Genomic DNA, 25,561 nt, shown 5'->3' with positions numbered 1-25,561 from the left:
GATCTCAAAGATGTTTTATTTCTAGATTTTTTCCTTGTTATTTATCTTGTTTCATGTTTTAATTAAATATACATATACACATATGTGTGTATGTATACACTATTCTGTGTCTAGTATTCTTATAATAGAGTAACATACCAAATAGGAACACAGGCTACAGTTTGAATACTTATTATTCAAGACAGAACTCTGAACTTGGGTACAGATAAGTTGGGTATTACTCTTGTGTGTTTACTTAAAGTATTTGGTTGTGGGTGTTTTTGTCTGTGTCTGTGTGTGTGTTTAAATAGTATTGATGCGACTTAAAAAAAAAAAAAACCCACAGTCATTGCCAATATACTCCTCCCTTTCAACAAAGGAGAACAGTTAAAACTAACTGACAAAACAACTGTATCATAGCAATACATATTTTCATTCATATTTCTCTCTCCTAAGAGGAGAGAAGTATGTTTCAGAGTATATTCTTCAGGATCAAGATTAGTATTTGTATGTAATCTAAAATCAGCTATCTTTTGGTGTTGTCTTTATTTACATTAATGCAGTCATTAGGTATAACCATTTCCTAATTTTGTTTTCTTTGCCTTACATCAGTTTATAAAAGCCTTCTTCTCTATCACTTTTTCCAAACCCATTTCTATCTTTTGATAGTTTGAAAGGTACAAAGTAAAACCTGTAGTCATTTTATTTGCATTTATTTTAGCTAATTAGAGCATTTTTAATATCATGGCCTTCTGGTACTGCTCCAGCTGAGTAGTATAGCCGGCCATCTTCAGCAAGCACTTGTTGGCAGAGCTATTGAATTCTTCCCCTTTGTAATAGTCGGCCAATTGTTCATAATGAGCTATGACCTTCTTGATGTCCATCAGCTCCGTAGATCTCAGCAACGGAGATGTGGTGTTGGCAGCGATGATGAAGCATCCCATGTCTATGTAGATCTCAATTGCTCTCATCAAACAGTTAATAGCCTCTTGAGGGTCCACTTTCTTGAAGGTATTCACCACATCCACAAAACTGGTGGCAGTATCATGCTTACTCTGCAGCTGGAGGTACAGTTGACAGTTTTCACTTCTTTTCTATGAAAAACTATTAGTTCATATCTTTAGACCACTGAGCTACTGAGAAATGGTTCTAAGTCTTATTTATGTTGAGTCTTTATATATATCTTGGATGTCAGACTTTTATAACAGATACTTAATACAAAAAATTTTCTATTTGGTAATTTCTCCCATTCTAGTTACATTGATTTTTGTTGGAAAAAAATCTTTTCAATTTTATAATTATTAAAATTGTCTATTTTGTCTTTTGTAAAAATAGAAAATGAATGAAAGAATTAACTGATGATCTAGCATTTATTAGGCACCTATTCTGTAAGTACTATACAAAGTGCATAAGAATATACATATATATATATATATATATATATATATATATATAGAGAGAGAGAGAGAGAGAGAGAGAGAGAGAGAGAGACATATAGTAAAAGAAAGCACAATAATTGAGAACTAAGAAAGACTTCTTGAGGAAGAAAAGACTTTATATGAAACTCAACAGAGAAGTGAATGTTAAGAATAAGCAGAATATATATATGTGTATATATATATATATATATACATATATATATAAAACAAATAATATAATAAATAAGGGATCTGAAGGAACAGGAATAAAGTATTTTATCAATGATCTGTATGACAGAAAATGAAGATGTGCATATTGAGAGCAAGAGATGACAAAGGGACAGCCTTTTAGCCTTACAATTTCTGAATAAATCAAGGAAGGGTGTTGGGATTACTAGGTGAGAACTGAGGTTGTCTGGATGGTGACAAGGTGAGAATTCAGGTTTTCTGGACAATTACAAGGTGAGAACTCAGGTTGACTTGATAGAGGGGGCAAGCTCATTGGCTGGGGTGGTTCTTCCCAGAAGCCCTTGCATTATCCCACGCCCATTCTCTGGGAGGATAAAAAGAGACAGCAATGGGCGCAGAGGGCAGATCGGCCTGGAGAAGGATAGGAGCTGGAGGAGATTCAGAGCCAGGATTCAAGAAGAAGACTCTCTGCATTACATCAGGCCTGACGGGGCTCTCTGCAGGAAGGGAAGTCACTTCTAAGGACAAGAGTTAACAGCAACTGCCTGGAGACAACGGTTCGTTACAGGAAGAAGAATCTGTCTGAGAGATTTGAGTAGACAAAGCAGATCTCTTCCCAGAGAGCGATCCGGCAGCTTCTAGAGACGACAGCTCGCTACATTTGGCGCCCAACGTGGGGCAAGGACTTTTGCTTATCCTGACAAGAAGAGCTAGACCAGACCTTTGCAATTTGGCGCCCGAACAGGGACAGACACGCTCCTGATTCCAGTGGAAAAGCTTCTGATCTAGATCTCAGTCTCTCTGACCCAGAACCGTGAGTAACGAGGAAACTTTGTTAAAGATTAAGTGAGCGTGCTAATAGATAAATAAGGAACTTAACTTGTTAAGGGCTAAACCAGGAATCTCTTATAGCTGAAATGGGGCAGATGTTAGCTATATTCAATCCCTGGACCTCAGCCGACTCATCCCCAGCCCCAGAAGTAACCTCAGCTCCACCCCCATTCAGGAGTGGTACTATAGAGAGTATAATCAACATAATTGAGGAGCAGAGTTTACTTGTAACCTGGGTACAGATTGCTAAACTCTTGGCTGCATTAAGACGCACATCCCCTTGGTTCTTAGAGGAAGAAAAGATAGATGTAGATAAATGGAAGCTAGTGGGATATGAAATGAAAGAATTTCAAGCAAAAAATGGGCCTCGTTCAATTTCTGCAGAAGTATTTTATATCTACAACATAGTTCAATTAGCCTTAAACTATCAAGCAAGTTGTAGGAGAAGGAAAAGTTCTAAAAATGAACAGAGGAGGAAGTGTGAGGAAAAAAGGAAAGATCAAGATCTTTCCCTAGAGCAAGAGGATTTAAATGAGGAATTATGGTATGATTCTCTTGAAGAAGCTTCAACCCTGCCTAGAGAACAGATTATTGACAGGCCCACATCAACCCCACCTTCAGAGATGGAGGAAGAAAGAGGGGAAGAGGCAGAAACACAAACAGAATTGCCTGTGAAGAAGCCTAAGCCTATGACAAGATTAGAAAAAGCATTGGTTAAAGCTAAGAGAGAAGGACAGGATATAAGTGATTTTATACATGCATATCCTGTGATTGAAAATACTGACTCTGTAGGTAAAAAAAGGAGAAGATATGCACCTTTAGATTTGAATAAAATTAAGGATTTGAAAAAAGGTTGTACCCTTTATGGGGCTACATCAGCTTATGTCAAAATGTTACTAGATGGTTTGTCTTATGAAGTCCTAACCCCGAATGATTGGAAATCCATAGCAAGGACATGTCTGGAACCTGGAGAAAATTTATTATGGCTTGCGGAATTTCATGAATTATGTAAAATTCAAGTCAGATGCAATTTGGAAATAGGAGTTAACACACAATTCACTTTTGAGCACTTGGCTGGTGAAGGTCGGTATGGAGAGAATTCAGAACAGACTGATTATACCATGACAATATATGAACAAATTGCAAAGGCTGCAATAAAAGCTTGGGGTGTCCTTCCTGGACAGAAAGATCGTGGAGAGGCTTTCACTAAAATACAGCAAGGTCCCAATGAACCTTTTGCAGATTTTGTGGGACGTTTGCAAACTGCTGTCAAAAGAACTATTGGAGAAAATTCAGCTACAGAAATAATGACCAGATATCTGGCTAAGGAAAATGCCAATGAAATTTGCAAAAGAATTATATGGGGATTAGACAAAGATGCTCCTTTAGAGGAGATCATAAGACGCTGTGCTACAGTGGGAACAAATGCTTTTTACACCCGGACAATGATGAATGTGGAAAGACAGGGTCCCTCCTGGCAAGGGCCTTCTAGAGAAACTCGGCGATGTTTTCAATGTGGAAAAATTGGGCATCTAAGAGCTCAGTGTAGATATGGAGATACAGTGAGAAGACAGGGTGAGAGAAGACCTAAAACTCCATGTCCAAAATGTCACAAGGGCCTCCACTGGGCCTCCGAATGTAGATTGACACAGGGAAATGACAGGTGGGGCCCAGCTTCAGCCCCCCAAGTGGGGCATGATGGCAGCCGAGGTTACATCCAGAGAATTTTAAGACACGATCAATCAGCCAAAAGGCAATCAGATGGAAGAAAGGGATTGAAATTAGGAAAAATAGAGTTGTGTGCAGTAGAGACTACTGAGATACTCCCTGGAGAAGTGAAATCTGTTCCTGTTGAGCCTATGGATCCTTTGCCTCCAGGCACAGTAGGCTTGACCATTTCACCTTCTGAGAGTGCCTACAAAACAGTGTCCATCCATACACTGATGTGGGAGACTGGAGAACGTGTATCTAATATCCCAGTCACTAACACAGGCAGACAACGTGTGATTTATCAACCAGGAGAAGTAGTAGCATCAGGCTTATTGTTACGGACCCCTAATAAGCAACCTAGTGATAGTCGCCTAGATTTTGACTCCAATGAACAAAATCCAGGAATATATTGGACAGCAGCTGTGACAGCTGACCGACCTATGCTTACTATTTATATAAACGGAATACCATTTGAAGGATTGGTAGACACGGGTGCAGATCGTACAGTTATTAGAGGTGCCAATTGGCCCGGTCACTGGCCAAAGATTAAAGCAGACACCTATATGTCTGGGGTGGGAGGATCAATAGCAGCAGAGGTTAGTGCTAGGCCTTTGAGATGGGTATTTGAAGGAGAAACAGGAGCTTTTACTCCTTTTGTGGTTGAAAAAATCCCCATCAATCTGTGGGGAAGAGACATTTTACAGCAGATAGGATTACAAATAAGCACTTCGGCTTTTTAGGCAGGGCTGCTGTTGAAGGCCTACCTGCACTTTCACCAGTTCCTATTCAGTGGAAGACTGATTCACCAGTGTGGGTAGAACAGTGGCCCTTAAGAAGTGATAAAATTCAGGCCTTATTAGACATAGTGCAAGAACAACTTGACCAAGGACACTTGCGGCCTTCTCTAAGTCCTTGGAATTCCCCAGTATTTGTGGTGAAAAAGAAATCTGGAAAATGGAGGATGATAACTGATCTAAGAAGAGTAAATGAACAGATGGAAACTATGGGAACTCTTCAGCCTGGACTTCCATCTCCTACTCAGTTGCCAAGAGAATGGCCTCTGTGGGTTATAGACATTAAGGATTGTTTCTATTCTATTCCTCTAGATAAGGAGGATATGAAAAGATTTGCTTTTTCAGTGCCTAGTGTTAATTTGGCTGAGCCTTATAAAAGATATGAATGGACAGTTTTGCCACAGGGAATGAAAAACAGCCCTACTATGTGCCAAATGTATGTTGCAGCTGCTCTTGCTCCAGTAAGAAAAGCCTTTCCAAAAGTAATATTGTTACATTATATGGATGATATTTTGGGATGTGCACCTGAGGAACAAATGTTAGAGGCATGTCTACAAAGGACCATGGAAACATTAAAGTACTACAAACTGCATATAGCTACAGAAAAAATTCAAAGACATGCTCCTTTTCAATATTTAGGATATGAAGTATATCCTAAGGTGCTTACAGTACAAAAGCTTTCTTTAAGAACAGAGAAGTTGAACACCTTAAATGACTTTCAAAAATTAATAGGAGATATCCAATGGATGCGTCCAGTGTTAGGCTTAACTACCAATCAACTACAACCACTATATGACATTTTAAGGGGAGACAGTGCTTTAAATTCACCACGCCAGCTTACAAAAGAAGCACAAAAGGCTTTGAGAGAAGTTGAACTGGCTTTATCCAATGTGGTTGAAAGAGTCACTCAAAAACCCTTGGAAATATCAGTTTTTGCTACAAAAGAGGCACCCACAGCAGTCCTTCACCAAGGAGACAGAGTGATTGAGTGGGTGAACCTCCCAGCACAACCAGAACAAAGCCTTACACCTTACCCAGTGCTTGTGGCTAGGATTTTATTAAAGGCTATTAAGAGAGTAACACAATTATCTGGGATAAGTCCTGAAAAAATATACACATTCTATACTAACGCACAGATTAATGTATGCTGTGAGACCATCCCAGAATGGCAAATTTTATTAGCCACCGCTCCAAATTTTGCACATGGATCTCCATTAAAGATTACCCGGCTACTACATAATTGGCGATGGATTTTTGAAGAAAAGGTTTCTAAGGTTCCTCTTAAAGGACCAACAATCTTTACAGATGCCTCCAAAGAAAATATTTGTGCCATATACTCTCATGATTTAACCATAAAGAGAGTAATCAGGACTCCTTTTCAATCCACTCAACAGAATGAATTATTTGCTATCATGCTAGCTCTCACTTATTACCCAGGAGACGTAAATATAATTACTGATTCAGCCTATTCAGTAGGTGTAGTACAAAGAATTGCCACAGCCCAAATAAAATTTGCAGCCTCCAATATTTATCAGCTCTTTAAGGAACTTCAAGAGCAAGTGAGAAAACATCCAGGCAAGATTTATATCCTGCATGTCCACTCACATAGTGGACTTCCAGGTCCCATTTTTGATGGAAATTCAAAGGCAGATAGCCTTCTAACCATGTTAGCCAGTAGTCCTTTATTTCAGGAAGCACAAGAATCTCATTCTAAATGTCATCAGGCTGCTCGAGCTTTACGTTTACAATTTGGAATCACAAGAGAGGAAGCTAGGAGCATAGTAAAAAGCTGTACAGCTTGTCTTCCTTTCCATGCTCCTACACTCCCTCCAGGGAAGAATCCTCGTGGTTTGAGACCCAATGAAATCTGGCAAATGGATGTGACCCATTATAAATCTTTTGGTCGTCTATCTTTTATTCATGTCGTGGTAGACACCTTTTCAGGATTCACATTTGCAATGCCAGCAGCAAAAGAGACAGCCCGAGTGGTCACTGAATTCCTTATACAGGCTTTTGCAATTATGGGTGTGCCACAAGCAATAAAAACAGACAATGGACCTGCATATACGTCCAAACATTTTACACACTTTTGTGCACAGTATAAGATTTTACATACCACGGGCATACCCTTTAATCCTCAAGGGCAGGCAATAGTAGAGAGAAGAAACAGAGATATTAAGACACTCCTCCAAAAACAAAAGAAAGGGGGAGCCACAGGTAGCCCTAGGGAACTTCTAAATTTAGTTCTCTATACCATTAATTTTCTAATTTTTGACAAAGATGCACTGGCTCCGGCAGACAGGTTCTATAACCCACCAGAAGGGCAGTGTCCAGTGAGAGCATCTCCACTGTCCTTAGATAATCGCCAGGTGATGTGGAGAGATCCAGAAAGTGGTAAATAGAAGGTAATAATTAGATAGGTTAACTGCCTGGGAGAGAGGGTTTGCTTGTATTTCTTCAGCAGGAGAAGGAATCAGATGGGTGCCAACGAGTCATATTCGCCTTGTCCACCAGAGAGAGACAGAAAAAGAGAAAGACCTCAAAATAAAGGAGAAGATCTAAGAAACATCTGACACTGAAAGAGCATGGATAATAAGAAGACTGTTAAAGAACTTTAAAAACCAGCAGGAATCATTGGACTTCCTCACACAAGATGAGAATAATGGACAATGGACTTATGGACATTTATAAATTTTCAATTTATGATTATTTGATTATGTTATATACTTCTAGCATGCGTTATGTTACTATGTTACTATATGCTTATGTAATTTATGTAATTATCTGTAATACTTCCCATATTGATGGATTTATGTTTCAAGGTCATTTATGTAATTATCTGTAATATTTCCCATATTGATGGATTTATGTTTCAAGGTCATGACTGTCCTATGTTCTAAATCAAAAGAAAGGGGGAGATGTTGGGATTACTAGGTGAGAACTGAGGTTGTCTGGATGGTGACAAGGTGAGAATTCAGGTTTTCTGGACAATTACAAGGTGAGAACTCAGGTTGACTTGATAGAGGGGGCAAGCTCATTGGCTGGGGTGGTTCTTCCCAGAAGCCCTTGCATTATCCCACGCCCATTCTCTGGGAGGATAAAAAGAGACAGCAATGGGCGCAGAGGGCAGATCGGCCTGGAGAAGGATAGGAGCTGGAGGAGATTCAGAGCCAGGATTCAAGAAGAAGACTCTCTGCATTACATCAGGCCTGACGGGGCTCTCTGCAGGAAGGGAAGTCACTTCTAAGGACAAGAGTTAACAGCAACTGCCTGGAGACAACGGTTCGTTACAGGAAGAAGAATCTGTCTGAGAGATTTGAGTAGACAAAGCAGATCTCTTCCCAGAGAGCGATCCGGCAGCTTCTAGAGACGACAGCTCGCTACAGAAGGGCTCTAACATATTGGGCTCCTGGCACATATTAGATGCTCAATAAGTGCTAATTAGTTGACTGGCTGATGCTTGATGGTGAATTTATGAGAGTATCTGGATAACAGTTGTAATGGATGAGAAGGCACAGATGAGTTGTAATCTATATCATTAGGTTCATCCTAATTGCATCAAATCACAGGTTCATTTGAAAGAGCTTTACTTGAAGAATTAATGTTTAAAATTTAATCTTCAATTTATATTTTTGATGGATTTGCCTGTTCAAATTAAACTTTAAAATCTTCTAGATATTAACTCAGATTCTGTGAAACACGCAATGCTTAATTGAACAAAAGAAGCTCATGTTGAAGTAGGAGGATGATCAAAGAAGGGATAGTATATGCAACTTGAGGTGGAACTATGATCACAGACATCAAGAAGAAGGGAAAACTACCATGTATTTATTTTGCTTTTTGTTTTCCTCTGTTTAAGTAATAATCAGAGTGGAAGGAATAAAAAGAGGCTAATAAGGTAATAAAGTAAATAAATAAATAAAAAGATACTTAGAATATACACATCTGCCCTCAGTAAATTTAATAAACTATATCCCAAGATACTGAAAAGTGTTTTTTTTTTTGGATTTTATTGCTAAATCATTAACAGTGATTTTTAGAAAATCATGGAAGATGGGTGAGACGGGAGTAAAAAAGGAGAGAAAACAAGGTTTCTCAATATTCAAAGAAAGAGAAGAGGGTTGGACCTTTGAATTACAGTGTAACTAAACTGGTATATCAGGAGGATGAGGTATAATTAGAATTCTGCAAAGTATTTGGCAAGATGTTTCTTACTTTCCTTGTGGATAAGATGGAGAAATATGGACAAGATAGTCATACAGTTAGTTGGATCCAGAACTGGTTGAACTAGCTCCCAAAAGTTGTTTGTAATAGCTCCATGTAAGCTGGGACATGTTTGGTGGAGTATCTCAGGAATCTGTCTTTGGTCCTGTGCTGCTCAACCTTTCTAATCAATGGCATAAATGTGAGTATACCTGATAAGCTTTTCAAATCTCCAGATAGCACAATGTTGGGAGAACCAATTGACATATTAGATGGAGACCTTGATAAGTTAGAATAATGGGCTAAATATAATCAAATGAAATTTAATAGAGATAAATGTAAAGTCCTGCATTTAGGTTCAGAACATCAACTTTACAAATATAGAAAATGGGAGAGATATAGCTAGACAACAGTTTGTAGGGGGAAAAAAGAGTGAATTTTAGTAAACTGCAAGGTAGATATGCATCAACCATGTGCCATGATAGTTAAAAAAAAAAAAAAAAAAAAAAAGCTATTGTAATCTCAGGCTACACTGATGGAGGTTCAGCCTGATCAGACCACATATGTATTACCTTCACTTCTGGAGATGATATTTTAGGAGAGACATCCATAATTTGTAAAGTATTAAGATAAGGAAGGCCTTTTTGATGGATAAAGACAATGGCATATGAGAACTAAATGAAGAAACTTGGTATATTTCTCTCATGTGGAAGGTACAGACTTGTTCTGTTTGGTCTCAAGGGACAGACATAGGAAAAGGGGGAAGAGGTTTTAGAAAGACAATTTTGGTTCAATATAAGGAAAAACTCCCTAAGTATTATAAATGTCCAAAAGGTGAATATGCTGTTTCTAGAAATAACAGATTCCTGTTCACTGGAGGATTACAAGTGGAGCATAGGTAGCCACTTATTGGAGATGTTGGGAAAGGATTCCTAGTCAAGAACAGCTTGGACAAAATGGCTCTGAAGTCTCTTCCAGTCCTGAGACTTTTTGATTCTAGTTTAGTTAGTCAAGTGTCTCACTTAAAGATTCCACAAGTTATTGGCTGGTGTGTAGCAGTCATTTGTGTCCCTTGATAAATTTGATGAACAATTTAGGCATAGAAAAGAACAAAATAGGAGAATTTTTAGGGTTAAATGAGAATAATAAGTGTCAGGATTTTTATAGTCTTATGTTCTTTAAAAAGAACATAATCACATAGGGGAAGGAACCCTGTCTTATACTTTTTCTGTCTAGACAAGTAGTAAATATTCAATAAAAATTTTGTAATACAATGGACAGAGTGGTGGACATGGAATCAGGAAGATGAATTCAAATCTCATCTCAGATACTAGCTGCATGACCTTAAACAAGTTATTTAATTTCTGTCTTCCTCAGTTTCCCCCAGTTTCCCCAGTAAAATGATTATAATAATATCACCTATGTCCCAAAGTTGTTGTGAAGAGTAGGAAAGAAAGAAGGAAACAATTATTAAGCACTTTGTGCTAAACACTTTACAAAATATTATGTCATTTGATCTTTACTTCAACCCTTGGAGGTAACTGCTATTATCATCTTCACTTCATAGTCAAGAAAGCTGAAACAGGTTAAATAATTTGCCTTTTATACTTTTATTAAATATAATACTTTTATTATACATAAATACTGACAGATAATTTTATTAAATATCTGAGGCCACATTTAAAATCAGGTTGTTCTGATTCCAGACCCAGTATTATATCCACTGCGTCCCCTGGCTAGCTTTAGGACATAATAATAATAATAACATTTATATAGTACTTACTATATGCTAGACACTGTACCAAGCACCTTAGGTGCCATTATTTTATAGATCAGGAAACTGAGAAAACCAGAGGTTGAGATTTTTCCAGATTCACATAACTAGTAAGTTATGTACTAGTAAGTACATCACTATAACATATATATATATATATGTATGTGTGTATATGTATATATGTACATATATATGTATGTATATAAATATGTACATATATATGTATGTATATAAATATGTACATATATATGTATGTATATAAATATATATATATATATATATATATATATATATATATATATATATATATATATATATAAATAACTGGGATAGGTTTCATCCCCATCCCCACCTCCTTCTAGGACTTTTTTTTCAGCCTAGAATCCTCTTATACCACAGATTCCTCTTTTCTCCCCTGATATAGTGGGGAAAGTATTAGAGTCAGAGATCTGTTTCCTAATACTCTACTACTTTTAACATTGGGCTTTTCCCTCTTTGCCTTGGTAAATGTATAAAATGAAGAGGATTGAATAGATGATCTTGAAGGTCCTTCTCAGCTCTAAATTTATGGTATTGTGGTCTCTAGCTATCAACATTTTCTGATAGTCCACATCAGCAAGTATGGTTGGCCTTAGGCCATTACCTATAACATTTTGATTTGAGGATTGAGGGTTACCATGTAGGTCTCCCTGCCCACAAAAATCTCCTCTTAATGGTCTGTCATAGTGCTAAGAAATTCCCACATTACTCTTTTGAGTTAAGACACAGAAGGCCCCCATTGAAATGCAAATATGTCATTTGAGAAGGATAATGGACAAAGCTATTATCCACTAACATCAGAACATTTTATTAAAGTAAAAAAAACAATTTATCAAATTATCTCTTGAGGGAAACAAGAGGGAAATTTGGTTTTGTTATCCACAATGGGAGCACTAGGCAACCAAAGGACTCTAAATACTAGGAACAGGAGAAAATTGAGCCACTGAAAAAGGTACGGGTACTAATAAAGAAACTGCCAACCCCAAAGTTTTGGCAACACTAGTTATGGGTCTACCTTTCAACCCTCTCCTACTATCTAACTATCAACTGGTCTCCTCTTACAAACTCAAACAAATCCATCATCTGAGTTGTCTACTTCTGAGACCTCCATTTCTTCAGGTCTAAGTCCTTTCATGATCCCTTCAATTAAGTATACTCTCATTCTCTTAAGAAGTAGATATGGGGGCAGCTAGATGGTGTGATAGAGTGTTAGCCCTGAAATCAGGAGAACCTAAGTTCAAATCCAGCCTCAGACACTTAATACTTCCTAGCTGTGTGACCCTGGGCAAGTCTTTTAACCCTAATTGCCTCATAAAAAAAAAAAAAAGAAAGAAGGAAAAGAAATAGATATATCAATTCCTGGCTATTGAACACAGTGTCTAGAACCATACATGAAATGTTTTAGGAAAGTGGACTATAATTTCTTGAAGCTATTCCCAAAGTTTGACCAATTAGGAAAGTACATATATACTACCTACTAGGGTCACTCATCATCATCAACATTACTATAATTTATATAAAACTCTAAGGTTTTTAAAGAGCTTTCCATTTGTTATGACATTTGATTCTCATTATAATTCTGTTAATATAGGTGTTATTATTGTACTTATTTTTCAAATAAGGAAACTGAGGTAGAAATTAAGTTCTTTTTCACATAGACAGTGTTTGAAACAAGATTCAAACTTACGTTTTCTTGCCTTTAAGTACAATGCTTTATTATCGTATAAATTACTCATATACCTAAGAAACCCAAATACTAAGTTTATGTTGTCCAGCTATGTTTACAAACCTCTCTTTGCTTCTCTCTTATTCTATTCATACACTCAAATTCTTGTAAATTATAGACATTAAGACTAATTCTTCAAGAATACAATATTTTATTATTGTTCAGTTGTTTATTAGTTGCATCTAACTCTTCATTATCACATTTGGGTTTTCTTGGCAAAAAATATTGGAGTAGTTTGCCATTTCTTTCTCCAACTCATTTTACAGATGGGAAAACTAAGGCAAATAGGATTAAGTAACTTGCCCAAAGTCACATAGCTAATTAATAAGTATCAGGAGCCAGATTTTAACTCAGAAAAATGAGACTTCCTGACTCCAGGCTCAGCGTTCTAACTAATGTACCATCTAGCTTCCCTAAGTTATAGATAATCTACTTCCTTTTAGTACCTGTAGCTACTAGTACCTCCAGGTAGAACACAGAGGCAGCAGCTGACGTTCAGACAAAAACTGCTTTCAATAACTGGGAATTGTGAAGCATCTTAAAGTCATCTCTTCTTTGTGGTATAACCATAAGTGCAATCTTTCATCTCTGCCCAGTATACCAGGCTTTTTAAAATCCTCACTATATGATCCTAGAAAGGCCAAACAGAAATTTCTGAAGAAGCTAAGAGGTCATGGTTAAATTTCTTCTGTAGAAAACTATTCTATTGGACTCATTTCTTTCCTAATATTGCAGCTTTGGAACTAGAAAAGTATGTGTTACTCTCATTCTTAGTTCCTACACTTACTGGCTGACTTCTTCACCTCTGTAAGCCTTGGCCAGGAAATTTGGTTTCCGACATTACCCTTCTTTGTCTTAATTCTTGTGTCATTTTTGTGTCTTTGGAAATCAATTTCCTCATTTGCCAAATAATGATAATAACATCTGCCCTGTTTAAGAATATAAATATATAGATGGAGATCATCCAGTCCAATATCTTCTTTTTACAAATGAAAAAACTGAGGCCTAAAGAATGAAAATGATGTGCCTAAGTTTCTACAACTAGGAAATGAAAGAGCCAGGATTCAAATGCAGATCCTCTGACTATAAAAATAGAATATTTTCCTATTGCATCAAGCTGCCTAACACTCTTGGTGGGTAGGTTCCTGTATGTGTATTGTGCAAATACATAATAATATATTGGATGTAGGAGAAAGAAATGACAAAGCACTCCAGTATCTTTGCCAAGAAAACTCCAAATGAAGCCACAAAGAGTCAGACAAGATTGAAAAGACTAAATAACACCAATATTGGATGTAAAAGGACTATGAAAAAAATGTAAGAGGTTACTCCTATCTAAAATGGCTTTCCATATGGTTTTTCTCCATGTGTCAAGATTAACAGCCTTTTCCCCCTTTATCATCCTTGTATCCTGCTCAACAGAAACCAAAGGTCCTATTCTGTCACAGTCTATTTGACCAGATGGTTACCCTAACCAAAGAGGTTGAACCCTATCTTTTGAACATACAATGCTTATTTCTGTCCCTCCACCTTTGCTCATGCTATATTTTCTGCCTAAAATTAAGACAACACTGAGGTACCACTTCACACCTCTCAGATTGGCTAAGATGACAGGAAAAGGTAATGATAAATTTTGAAGGGGATGTGGGAAAACTGGGATAATAAAGCATTACTGATGGAGTTGTGAAGTAATCCAAGCATTCTGGAGAGCAATTTAGAACTATGCCCAAAGGACTATAAAACTGTACATACCCTTTGATCTAGCAGATCTAGCAGAGATCTTTGTCTCTACTGGACCTGTATCTCAAAGATTTCATTCAGAGAGAACCTGGGGACTTTGGGATGATACTTGGGCTGTGATTATATTTCAGTGAAAAAGTAGGAAAGCGGGAAGAAAAGTAAGAAATCTGATGAGTCCTTTTCTTAGAAGAACAGAGATATATAGCTATAGGGAATATAGTTCCCTGGTAAGTTTTCCCATATGTCTGCATCTGTTTTCCACTGTGTTACATATTTCCCAGGGAAATTTTTACTTATTTATCTCTGCAACAAAGAGTCTAAAGTCTTAGGCAAAGACTCAATCAATAAATAAAAATAGTTGAGTGAAAATGACTCTAACTTACAGTTCCATCCTTGACAACACCTTCTGAGCTTTTCTCTATTCTCTTGGCTGTATCTGTGTCAGAGATCACAGGACCCTCCAAAATTAGCTCAGGTTTTTCCTCTTCCACAAAAACTGTCCAATCACCTCAGTGTATTCTGAATTCTTAAAACATTTACTGTTTGTACCAATCATTTTACACTTAGCATATATTGATCCTGAGCAAGTCACTTAACCTTTTTGTCTCAATTTCCTCATTGGCAAAATGAGCTAGAGAAGGAAAAGGCAAACCACTCCAGTATTTTTGCCCGAAAACCCCAAATAGGGTCACAAAGTGACAGACACATGCAAAACAACAACAAAACTTTATCTGAAGAAATCATTTAATGGGCAAGTAAATGATCTAAAAAATAAATTACAGGTTATAAGCAGAGGTAAAGTTCAAAGTAGCAAAGGGTAGTGACCCTCTATATTTATTCTTTCTCCTTGACAATAATTGGCACATTATCAGCTTCATAAAGACTTTTTTAAAAATTCCTAATAAATGAGATTAGTCCAGGAGAGAGGTAAAAGGGTTTTAAAATTAAAACAAATGTAAAGGATGTTGCTTCCCCAGCCCCCATTATTATCCAGGCAGCAAGTATACTGGAAGAAGACAATTTTTTTCCAATCACTCCCAGGGTATGAAGGATCCTTTATTACTCTTCACTTTACTTCATTCCCTTAGAATCATAGATGTGGAGTTCTAAAGGAATCTCAAAAGTCATCTAATGTAACCTCTTCACTTTACAAATGAGGAAATTGAGATTTAGGGAGGTTGGTTAAATAATTGGCCTAAGCTCATCTAGAAGTGAGCATCCAAGGTGGAATTCCCTATCAATTCCATCTCATTGCATTGAGCAAACATTTGCTAAGAGCTTATTGAGTGCAGAACATTCTTCTCTGTTGTGGTTCATAAATTATCATATAAGCAGATTTCCATGGAGGTCAACTCTGAAGACTAAACAGAAATAAAAATTTTTAAAAAACAGAAGAGGGGGTTCTTCTCTACATGTGCCATAGCTAAGAAAAAAGACTCAGGACTTCTCCGTCTCTGTCTCTATAGTCTCTCACGGTGTCTCTCTCTGTGTATATGTATGAATGTTTCTGCATGTTTTTCTCTTTCTATCTGTGCCTCTCCCTATCTCTGTCTCTCTGTGTATCTCTCTCTCTCTCTCTCTCTCTCTCTCTCTCTCTCTCTCTCTCTCTCTCTCTCTCGTACATAAAGCTAGACCTGAAGAGATCTACGATGCTTTCTTAGTCAATTTTTCATTTTGCAGATGAGGAAACTGAGGAATAGGTTATTTGCCCAGGATCTCATAAGTAGTATGTTGTCACGGGGGATAACTTAACAGTTTGGTTATATTAAAGCACTAGGAGGCATTCTGCCTGATTTGGCAAAATCCTTGAGAAACATATGGTTTTAAAGATCTGCTTTGCTTTAAAACTCGGATAGAAATACTCAGCACTTATTCACAGACATAATGTATTAATAGGCAAAACAATACAAACATACTTCACACACTCAGAAGAACTCAACACACACACACTAGCCAAGTATATACACAGAAAATATCCACGCAAATATATGCAAACATAGGTAAATTTCAAACTCTACACACTCAGGAGCCAAGCTCATACACATGTATAAATAAAGACATAAAACACAGCATAATTCAAACAGACACACCCACATACAAACACACCTACAAATCCCACACCAATACAACACACATTCAGACAATTGCACAATACACACAGTGGTAGTTTGCTGCCTCCCAGAAAAATACAAATCCTTGGACTTCTCTTTAATTAGAGCCTGGTCTCCTATTGAAGTGTGTTCATAGATGGCTAGAAAAATACTTCTACTGCCCAACCTCATAACTTTCCTCTCCCTTTTCTATTGACATTTCTTCCTAGTTACCTAAGATATGATCATCTTCTAATCAGAAACAGAAAGCAAAAGTCTTACTTCCCTATGGAATCAAGGGAAAGTGACATGGGAAGACAAATTTGTTATGGGGACCATGGTGGGGGAGCTACCAAAGCTAGGAAGCTGGAGATAATCAGCAAAAAACAAGTCAACAGCCAATGGAAAAAGTGCTAGATTTGGAGTCAAAGGACTTGGGCTCAAAAGATATTTCTGCTACACACTAAATGTGTGAGACAATCACCAGCCCTCAGTTTCCTCAACTGTAAAATACAGAGGTTGGACTAGATGACCTCATAAGTCTCATCCATTTTGAAATCTATGGTTCTGCAAATGCATATAAATGTATCAGGAGCCCTGCTCAAGGATGACATGGAAGGCAGCAACAATTGCCATGAAGACATCAAGAAGGCACACTCAGGTACCTGCCATTCTCCTGGACTGTTGAAGAGTATTGGGACATGATTTTATTCCTAAGATTTGGTTAAGTGGATGCTTAGAGACCAGATGACAAGTAGATAGAGAAATAATGTTTTAGATGAAATGCATAGAATGTGTGAGTGAGGTAGTGGTGAGGGAGATTTTAGTTAGTGTATGCTAGATAATGAGTCAGTCCTGGATGTCTACACAGGACATAGAGCAGTCTCCAGGGACCAAACTATCTCACTATCATCAATGTATCAGAGAAGAAAACAGATCTGAAAAATACAAGATCAGATTTTGTCTTGTACAGTTTATCTTCTCTCTCTCTCTCTCTCTCTCTCTCTCTCTCTCTCTCTCTCTCTCTCTCTCTCTCTCGCTCTCTCTCTCTCGCTCTCTTCTATCCAGCTCCTATCCTATTTTAATCTAGAGCTCAGTCGCTTCCTTCTTTGAATTTCTATACCACAGCTGTATTTCTTATTCTAGTGTTTACTTACTGTCTTATATTAATATCTAGCTCTGTATATGTGTGTGAGAGCCTCAACATGTGTGTTGTTTGCATCCCCTGTGGTGAATTTCTGGTAGGACATGTCCTGATTTATGGAAGATGACTAGATATGAATGGGTTGCAGGCTGCATTGGTGGAGAAATACCTGCATCAGTGAGATCTTGGGTCCATTCTGCATTTGAGTAGAAAGAGGTAAGTAGATACTTTCATGGATCTTTGATTTAATTTCTATGACTCTCCCCTATGGGAAAATCACATGTAACTCTGCACAATTCTTTTCCATACTTCATATTTCAAGATATCTCACTGATAAGAGTATTCCCTCCAGTGATACAAATTTCAATCCATCTATGTTTACCCAATTTGTATCTTAATGAAGCATACTGGCTAGTCTATCAGCTATCTCTTACTCTTACCACATATTCAGCCCATTTCTTTTTTCAATCATAAATTTCTTTAACACTATCCTTTACACTTCTTCTCCAGTATAATTCTTCATTTGTAATATATTGCAATCTGATATACCAACCATGCATCTCTCCATTGCTATTAGGATGATTCTTAGCTCCTGTTTTTCAATTACTGATTGGGTATGAGACTTGAGATAGATTTTTTTGATTTTTAAGGATTTTTATTTTCAAAACATATGCACGGATAAATTTTTCAACATTGACCCTTACATAGCCTTGTGTTTCAGATTTCCCCCTCCTTCCCTCCACCCATTTCCCTTAGATGGCAAGCAATCCAATATATGTTATACATGTTAAAATATGTGTTAAATGCAATATGTGTACACATATTTATACAATTCTCTTGTTGCACAAGAATAATCAGACCAAAAAGGAAAAATGAGTAAGAAAACAAAATGCAAGCAAACAACAACAAAAGAGTGGCAATCCTATGTTGTGATCCACACTCAGTTGCCACATTCCTCTTTCTGCGTGTAGATGGCTCTCTTCATCACAAGATCACCCAGTAACTGGCATCAATCATATCATTGTTGAAAAGAGTCATGTTTATTAGAATTGATCGTGCTATTGATGTTGCCATATACAATGATGAGATAGATTTTTTAAAAGCTAAAGATAACCCGAAAATTTTGAAAGTATAAAATATCATCATACATTATTTAATTTTAAATCAGAAAATTAAATTTTATTCTAGCAAAAACTATTTTAGAGTCATATTTTACATATGTCACAATTCTAATTAAAACTAGAACTTCATTGTTTTAACTACCATAAAGAAAAAAAATCATCATAGTTTTTTGGAGGCAATCAGGATTGCTGAAGTGACTTACTGGAGTCATGTAGCTACTAAGTATCTGAGGCTGAATTTGAATTCAGACCCTCTTGAATCTAGAGCCAGTGCTCTAACCACTATACCACTCAGCTGTTCCTGGGTTTACTTGGCAAACATATTGGAAAATGTTTGCCATTTCCTTCTTCAGCTCATTTTATTGATGGGGAAACTGAGAGAAACAGGATTAAGTGACTTGCCCAGAGTCATACAGTTAATAAGTATCTGAGGTCGAATTTGAACTCAGATCCTCCTAAATCTAGAGCCAGTGCTCTATTATGTTACCTAGCTGCTGCATAATTTTTATTATGTTGTGGTTATTGTTGAGAGACAAATTGATATAATAGATAAAGAGCAGTCCTTAGAGTCAGGAAAAATTCAAGTTCTGTCCTTTATATGTGTTGACAGAGTAACAATGAGTAAGTCACCCCATCTCTAGTCATTAGTCTATTCTCTCTGTCCAGAAGTGAAGCAATTACACTACAGGACCAGCTCAAGCAATTGAAATAAAGTGATTTCTAATTTATGATCTGAGCATTGGTATTTTTTTTACCTTAGCTTATGCTCATGAATAGGTTTGAGCCGAAACCTAATTATGCTTTGCACAGCAACTGGGAGATGGTGATTCAGCCTATCCATGGGACTATGGCTTCCTGGGGAGACTGCAACAGCCTCTTTAATCTGTTTTCCCTATTTCCATACCAGCTGCAGAATTGCAGCAAGCACCTATACCTAAAATACCTCCTCCCATATTCTCTCCTGTTCTGTGTCTAGAATGAACCTCTGGGAGCCCAGAACACACCATGATAGAACAAGGACCTCAGCTGAATTCTATTCACAAGACCGCTAGCCAGCCAGCCTCCAGTAGTACTGGGGAAAAAAGCCAAGATATCTCCCAGTAGCCAAAACCCACAATGAGGATGCTGTTCAGAATTAGGGGCCATTGCTTGGTTGTGTATGTGAGAGGAGGGAGGCAGGGTATAACATTAAACAGAAAATTCAAAGGGCTTTAAGTGGAGGTTTCATGTGGTTGAATTGTAGTGTCTATCTCTCTGTGGGTCTGTGAATAGTTATGTTTATCCATTTTAGATTGGGGGAGGGAGTCAGGGCAGAGGTGAATGGACTTGGTCTAATGTGAGAAACATGAAAAGCTAAATATTTCAACAGTTTTAAAGTTGTTCTACTGTTCTATGTGTATACATGTTTTGTTCTCGCTCATAGGGAGAAAGAAAAGAAGGTGCAGTTCCTAAGGGAGAAGGCAGATCCCTGAGGTAATTACTGACCACATAAGGAGCTGCCCCCGCAGTGGAATATTGATTAGCTGGCTCTGAGTTTATATTCTTGGGAGGTCAGCCCTCCCGCCAGCTGCCTCTCCCAAAGACAGAGGAGGCTCCTGTGGAAGGAAGGCAAATTCTAAAAGGGAATTGAGGAAGTGGGTGGCTGGGAACCCCTCCCCCCAATATCTAGTTTATATCAAACAATAGCACCCATTTAAAAGATTCCATTCATTTCAATTTAGTTCAATAAGCATCGATAAAGCACCTACTGTGTTCAGAGCACAAGCACAGAGAGAGCCAAGCACCTGTGAGCTAAGACACTAACACCCAAATAGCAGAGAGACTTTGTTACACACTAAAAGAGATGGAGGCAGCAATTACTTTTCTGGGAATAAAGGATTGGGCTAGAAGTATCATGCTTTAAGTTTTCTTGAATTTTCAAAGACCTGAAAAAGCTAAAGAGTTAGCTAAAAAGCTAATCTCTAGCTCAGGGATACTTACATTTTTGTGGGTTAAGGACCCTTTTGGCTCTCCAGGGAAGCCTATGGAACTTTTCTCAGAATAATGTTTGGATTGTTTTTTTTTATCATTATTATTGAAGGAAATACAAATTTTACTTAGAGATTAGTGAAAAGATGAAGGATAGATGGATAGACAGATAAATGATGGAGGGAGGGAGGGAAGGAAAGAGGGGAAGAGAGGCAGAGAGAGGGAGGGAGGGGGAAGGAGAGAGGGAGGGAGAGGGAGAGAGAGAGGGAGAGAGAGAGGGGGGGGAGAGAGAGAGAGAGAGAGAGAGAGAGAGAGAGAGAGAGAGAGAGAGAGAGAGAGAGAGAGAGAGAGAGAGAGAGAGAGAGAGGGAGGGAGGGAGGGAGGGAGGGAGGGAGGGAGGGAGGGAGGGAGGGGGGAGGGAGGGAGAGAGAGAGGGAGGGAGGGAGAGAGAGAGGGAGAGAGAGAGAGAGAGAGGGAGAGAGAAGGAGTTGGATTTTTTCTTAGCAATATTTTTTTCCTACCAATATTTACAAATACCTTGAAATTTGTTTTTGGATGACTAGTGGTCAGTGGATCTTAGGATAGGAATTTTTACTCTAAACAGCTAAAACCAGACAAATATTACTTTTCAATATTTACTCTCTGCTCCAACCAAATCAATCTCCTGTGTTCTCCCACCACGCACATTCCATATTCATTTCTATCTCTATGCCTCTGGGCTTTCCAGTCCCACCCATAAGGTTGATGGAGAACAGTTCTATGAAGTACTCTAACACCAAGATATGGCTTCTGGGGTATCCTACAAAGTCCCTTAAAATCACAGACTCACATAAAGCTTAAAGCTTGACTTACCCAGTGCATCAGAAAGTAACAGCACACATGTTGCCAAAAGGTAGAGCAAACATACATAACTAAGTGACACAGTGATTAAAGCACTGGCCCTGGAGTCAAAAAAAATATAAGTTTCAAGCTTGCTAGCTATGTAATTTTGGACAGGCCACTTAATTTCTATTTTTTCTCCATTTCTTCAAATATAAAATGAGGATAATTACAGCACCTATCTCCTGATATTGTGAGGAACAAAGGAGATATCTGTAAAGCAGTTAGCACAGTGCCTGGCACATAGTTGGTGCTATATAGATGCTTGTTATACACTCAAACCTGGCCCTTTCTTAGGAGTTGGCTTTCTGGGGAAGAGGTAGTGTGACAAAGTTATATAAGGCAAATCACCTGGGCATCTCAAAAAGGCAATGCACAGCTATCTTGAATTCTGGGAGCTCATCAATGTCAGAGTCATCTTCTAAAGTGACTGAAATTATTGCAAAATCCTGCAATAATGATGAATGGCTGTGTTCCTCCTCCTCAAATCCCCCAAGACACAACTACCCATTACAATCACAATGCTGGCACAATCCAACCCATCTGTGAGTGTTTCAGTGTGATCCCTTGCATGTGCTGGCTCAGCATCATTGCTGCCCCAGTCAGGGTGCTGCCAACATCCTTGTCCATGCTGAGTTCTTTTCCTACAATAACTTCCTTTCTCTTCACCATTTATCTGTCTATTCAACTTAGAACTAAGTCCAGGACCCATTTCAGCTTCTTTCCCCCATGAACTTTGATCTGACTTCTTTATCCATGAAACTCACAGTTTCTTTCTCTGAATTACTACAACACATATAGTCTATACCCCACTTTTCTAGTGTTCATTCATTGTGTCAGTTAAGTCTTGCTGAATGGAGCTAAACACAAAATATTTTTTTCTTTCTTGCATTTAAAAACAGGAAGTCTTTTAAAATTTCATCAAGCAACATTTATTGATCATCTAAGTGCAAGGTAGTAGTTTTTTTTCCTAGCATCAGTGTTATAATCTCAGGAGAGTAGTAGAGAATAATACATATACACAAATAAAAATGATACAAAATAGAATAACTCATATTTAATAATAATAGATGACATGTATCATAAAAGTCTAAGGAAGAAGAAACCATTTTTTAGATGAGGGCAGACTTTATCAGGAGGTAATACCTAAGTTGAACTTAAAATTGCTGAATCTTGTTCATCAGAAGCTAAATTTTATTTTTATTGAAATGTGAATTGTATACAAGCTGATTTCTCAAAACACTTGGTGAACTATTTTCAAATAAGAACCAAACTTATTATAAATCCTCCTGTGCAGAAAGGTTTTAACAAGTAAAAGTATTTTAGGAATCATTCACAATGATAGATAGCATTATAGAACACTTTAAGATTTATAACATGCTTTACAAATATTAGATCCTTACAACAAACATGGAAGTAGCTTTGCTATTATTGCTCCTATTTTACAGATGAGGAAACTGAGGCAGACAGAGTCACTCAATTAATAATGTCTAAGGTAGGATTTGATTTCAAATCTCTAAGTTCTCTGCTTTAACCACTACATTTCCTAGTTGCTTCTACTCTATGATAGCCAATCAAGGACAGAGTCTATTTTTGTCTTATGATTCTTAAATGTACAGCCTTATCATTCAACCTTAGATGAAGCATTCAGTGATGATATCCAACTAATAGTAGTAGTCTCAAATAGGAGGTGAAGTGGAACATGCAAAAATCAAGCCTCCATCATGGTCATATACTACAACCCAACTGTTCCACCTCTACATTCAGCTATCATATCCATTATCCATCAATCTATCCATCTATTCATTCATTTATTCATTTATTAGGTTATTACTGAATATCCACTATGTACCCCTGCCCAGATGAGGCACTGTAGGGAAAACAAAAGAAAGGAGAACATTGTCTCTGACTGTTCAAGAGCTATCAGTCTCAACTGACTGGCTCTCAAAAATCTCACTCTCCCAGTGGGAAGAGTCCATTTGGTTACTGTGTAATGAGCCATAACAGTAAACAAGGTCACTTAAACCGAACCAAATCAGGAAGCCCAAACCATAATGAACCACAATAAATCGGCTGAAACCTGAAATGAACCCAGTTTTTTAAAAGAGAAATGTGAACTAAAACAAAATTAATTTTTAAAAAGCCCTCGTAAACCCCTTCAATCAAGAGTCATACCTCTTTTTAAATCTTTTGAGTCAAGAAAAAAAAGGAGTATTTAAAATGTTCTTCAAATTAAACTTGAACCAAATTAGTCTCAATTGCTCTGAATTTACCATATTTTTCCCCTGAAGAGTTTGAGTGGGTAGAGATTATTTATTTAGCTTACTTCAGACCAAGCATTATATCCACTGTACCACCTAGCTGCCCACAAGTAGGTGATATGACAGATCTTTACTGATTCCTTTTCCTCTTTCCTGGAAGGACAAAAGGAAAGGTTACCTGAAGTTACCTTAGCAAATAATCCCTTAGTGCTTAGAAGTCACAGACTTTGATGTCATTAGGATCTAAGAAGCCAGAGAATCCACCCTTTATATGGAGGGATTAAGTCACTTCGGAAGGATCACACAGCTAGTAAACATCCGAAGCAAGATTTGAATCCACATTTTTCTGCCTTAAGGCCTGGAAATCAGAATTCTCTTTCTGAATTCTAACAGGCCTCAGACATTTACTAGCTAAGTGATCTTGAACAAGTCACTTAACCCTGTCTGCCCCAGTTCCTCATCTGTCAAATAAGCTGGCGACAGAAATGACAGTATCTTTGCCATGAAAACCTCAAATGGTATCAAGAAGAATCAGGCATGACAAAATCATCACAATTTCCTGCCTAAATCTTCTTCCATATTGCTTCTCATGTGCCCTTAACCAGCCAAAACACATCCAATTGGCATTCAGTAATGAAATTCATTGTCAACTAGTTCTCCATATGTTACAAAGACAAAGAAACTGAATTAAGTTCCCTGCCCAGGCACTTTCTTGAGATCCTGAAAATGGGGTACCTTGCCCGAAGCATAGCCCTAGGAAATCTGGAGCAGCTTCCTGCTCTACATTATGTTCCAAGTATCACATAAACTCTACAGATCAGGTGGTAAAAGGGAAAAAGCAAAAGGAGATTATTTATTTAGATCAGATGTCTCCTATCAAGAATGAGAAAGACAAAGATGTCAAAAGTTCCCAAAGATCCAGCTTAAGCTTCATGCCAGGAGCAAAGATCTCCCTACTCACCCAGTGCATAATAATGGCTTCCTTCTCTGATCACTTATGACACTTGTGGTCATCAGCCAACACTTGGCTTTTAATTCTCCCTGGCTGAAGAGTTGAAAGAAGTGGCTACTCCTGAATTTCCAACCACTTAACTGTATACATTTTGGTAATGTGATCATAATGGAAAAAAGTCTTACCTCTTTAGATGAACGAGATCTTTGCTCATAAGCTTTCTGCAGAAAGAAAATAAAAAACAGAAAAAATATGGAAAGTTAGGAAGAAAGATAATTTGATAACCAAAAGCACAACCAGAGCAGTATAGTGGAAAGCTTACTAACTTTGAGCTAGAAGATGCCTCTTGAGGTCATTTTTACCGTTGAGAAAGCTAAGGGCTAAGAAGTTTAGATAAACTGTTATCAAACCTGGGATTGAATCCTGACGCTAATGCTTACTATGCCTAGTTACTTCTGAGAAATCTTTGCACCTCAGTCTCCTCCTTTATAGATGATAAGGTTGAAATAGATTGCAAGTTCTTAATCATTTTTATGTCACAGTTTCCTTTGACAGTTTGGTAAAACCTATGAACACTTTCTCAGAATAACATTTTTGAATAACTAGTTGATTTCTATTAGAGATGAGTGAAAACAAGAAAGCAAAATTTTTCTCCATTGACAAAGTCATGACAAATGCTTCTGACATGAAATGAATGGGAATTATCAATAGAAGGCTACAAAGGAAGCCCTGGTAGCTTTGCC

At 37.6% G+C, this 25,561-nt stretch overlaps 1 protein-coding gene across 1 annotated transcript in view; it reads right to left on the bottom strand.

The window, feature by feature from the left end:
* Positions 1–25,561, bottom strand: part of ARHGEF4 (Rho guanine nucleotide exchange factor 4) — a 503,177-nt gene that overhangs the window by 450,844 nt on the left and 26,772 nt on the right. The window contains exon 2 of the mRNA XM_074301690.1: positions 25,004–25,039. Coding sequence (XP_074157791.1) covers positions 25,004–25,039 — 36 coding nt within the window. The remainder of the gene's footprint in view (positions 1–25,003; positions 25,040–25,561) is intronic.

The sequence above is a fragment of the Sminthopsis crassicaudata genome, chromosome 3 (genome assembly GCF_048593235.1).
Source record: "Sminthopsis crassicaudata isolate SCR6 chromosome 3, ASM4859323v1, whole genome shotgun sequence".
Classification (NCBI taxonomy): domain Eukaryota; kingdom Metazoa; phylum Chordata; class Mammalia; order Dasyuromorphia; family Dasyuridae; genus Sminthopsis; species Sminthopsis crassicaudata.
Note: the sequence above shows the minus strand (reverse complement) of the source record. Positions and strands in the feature narration are given on the sequence as shown.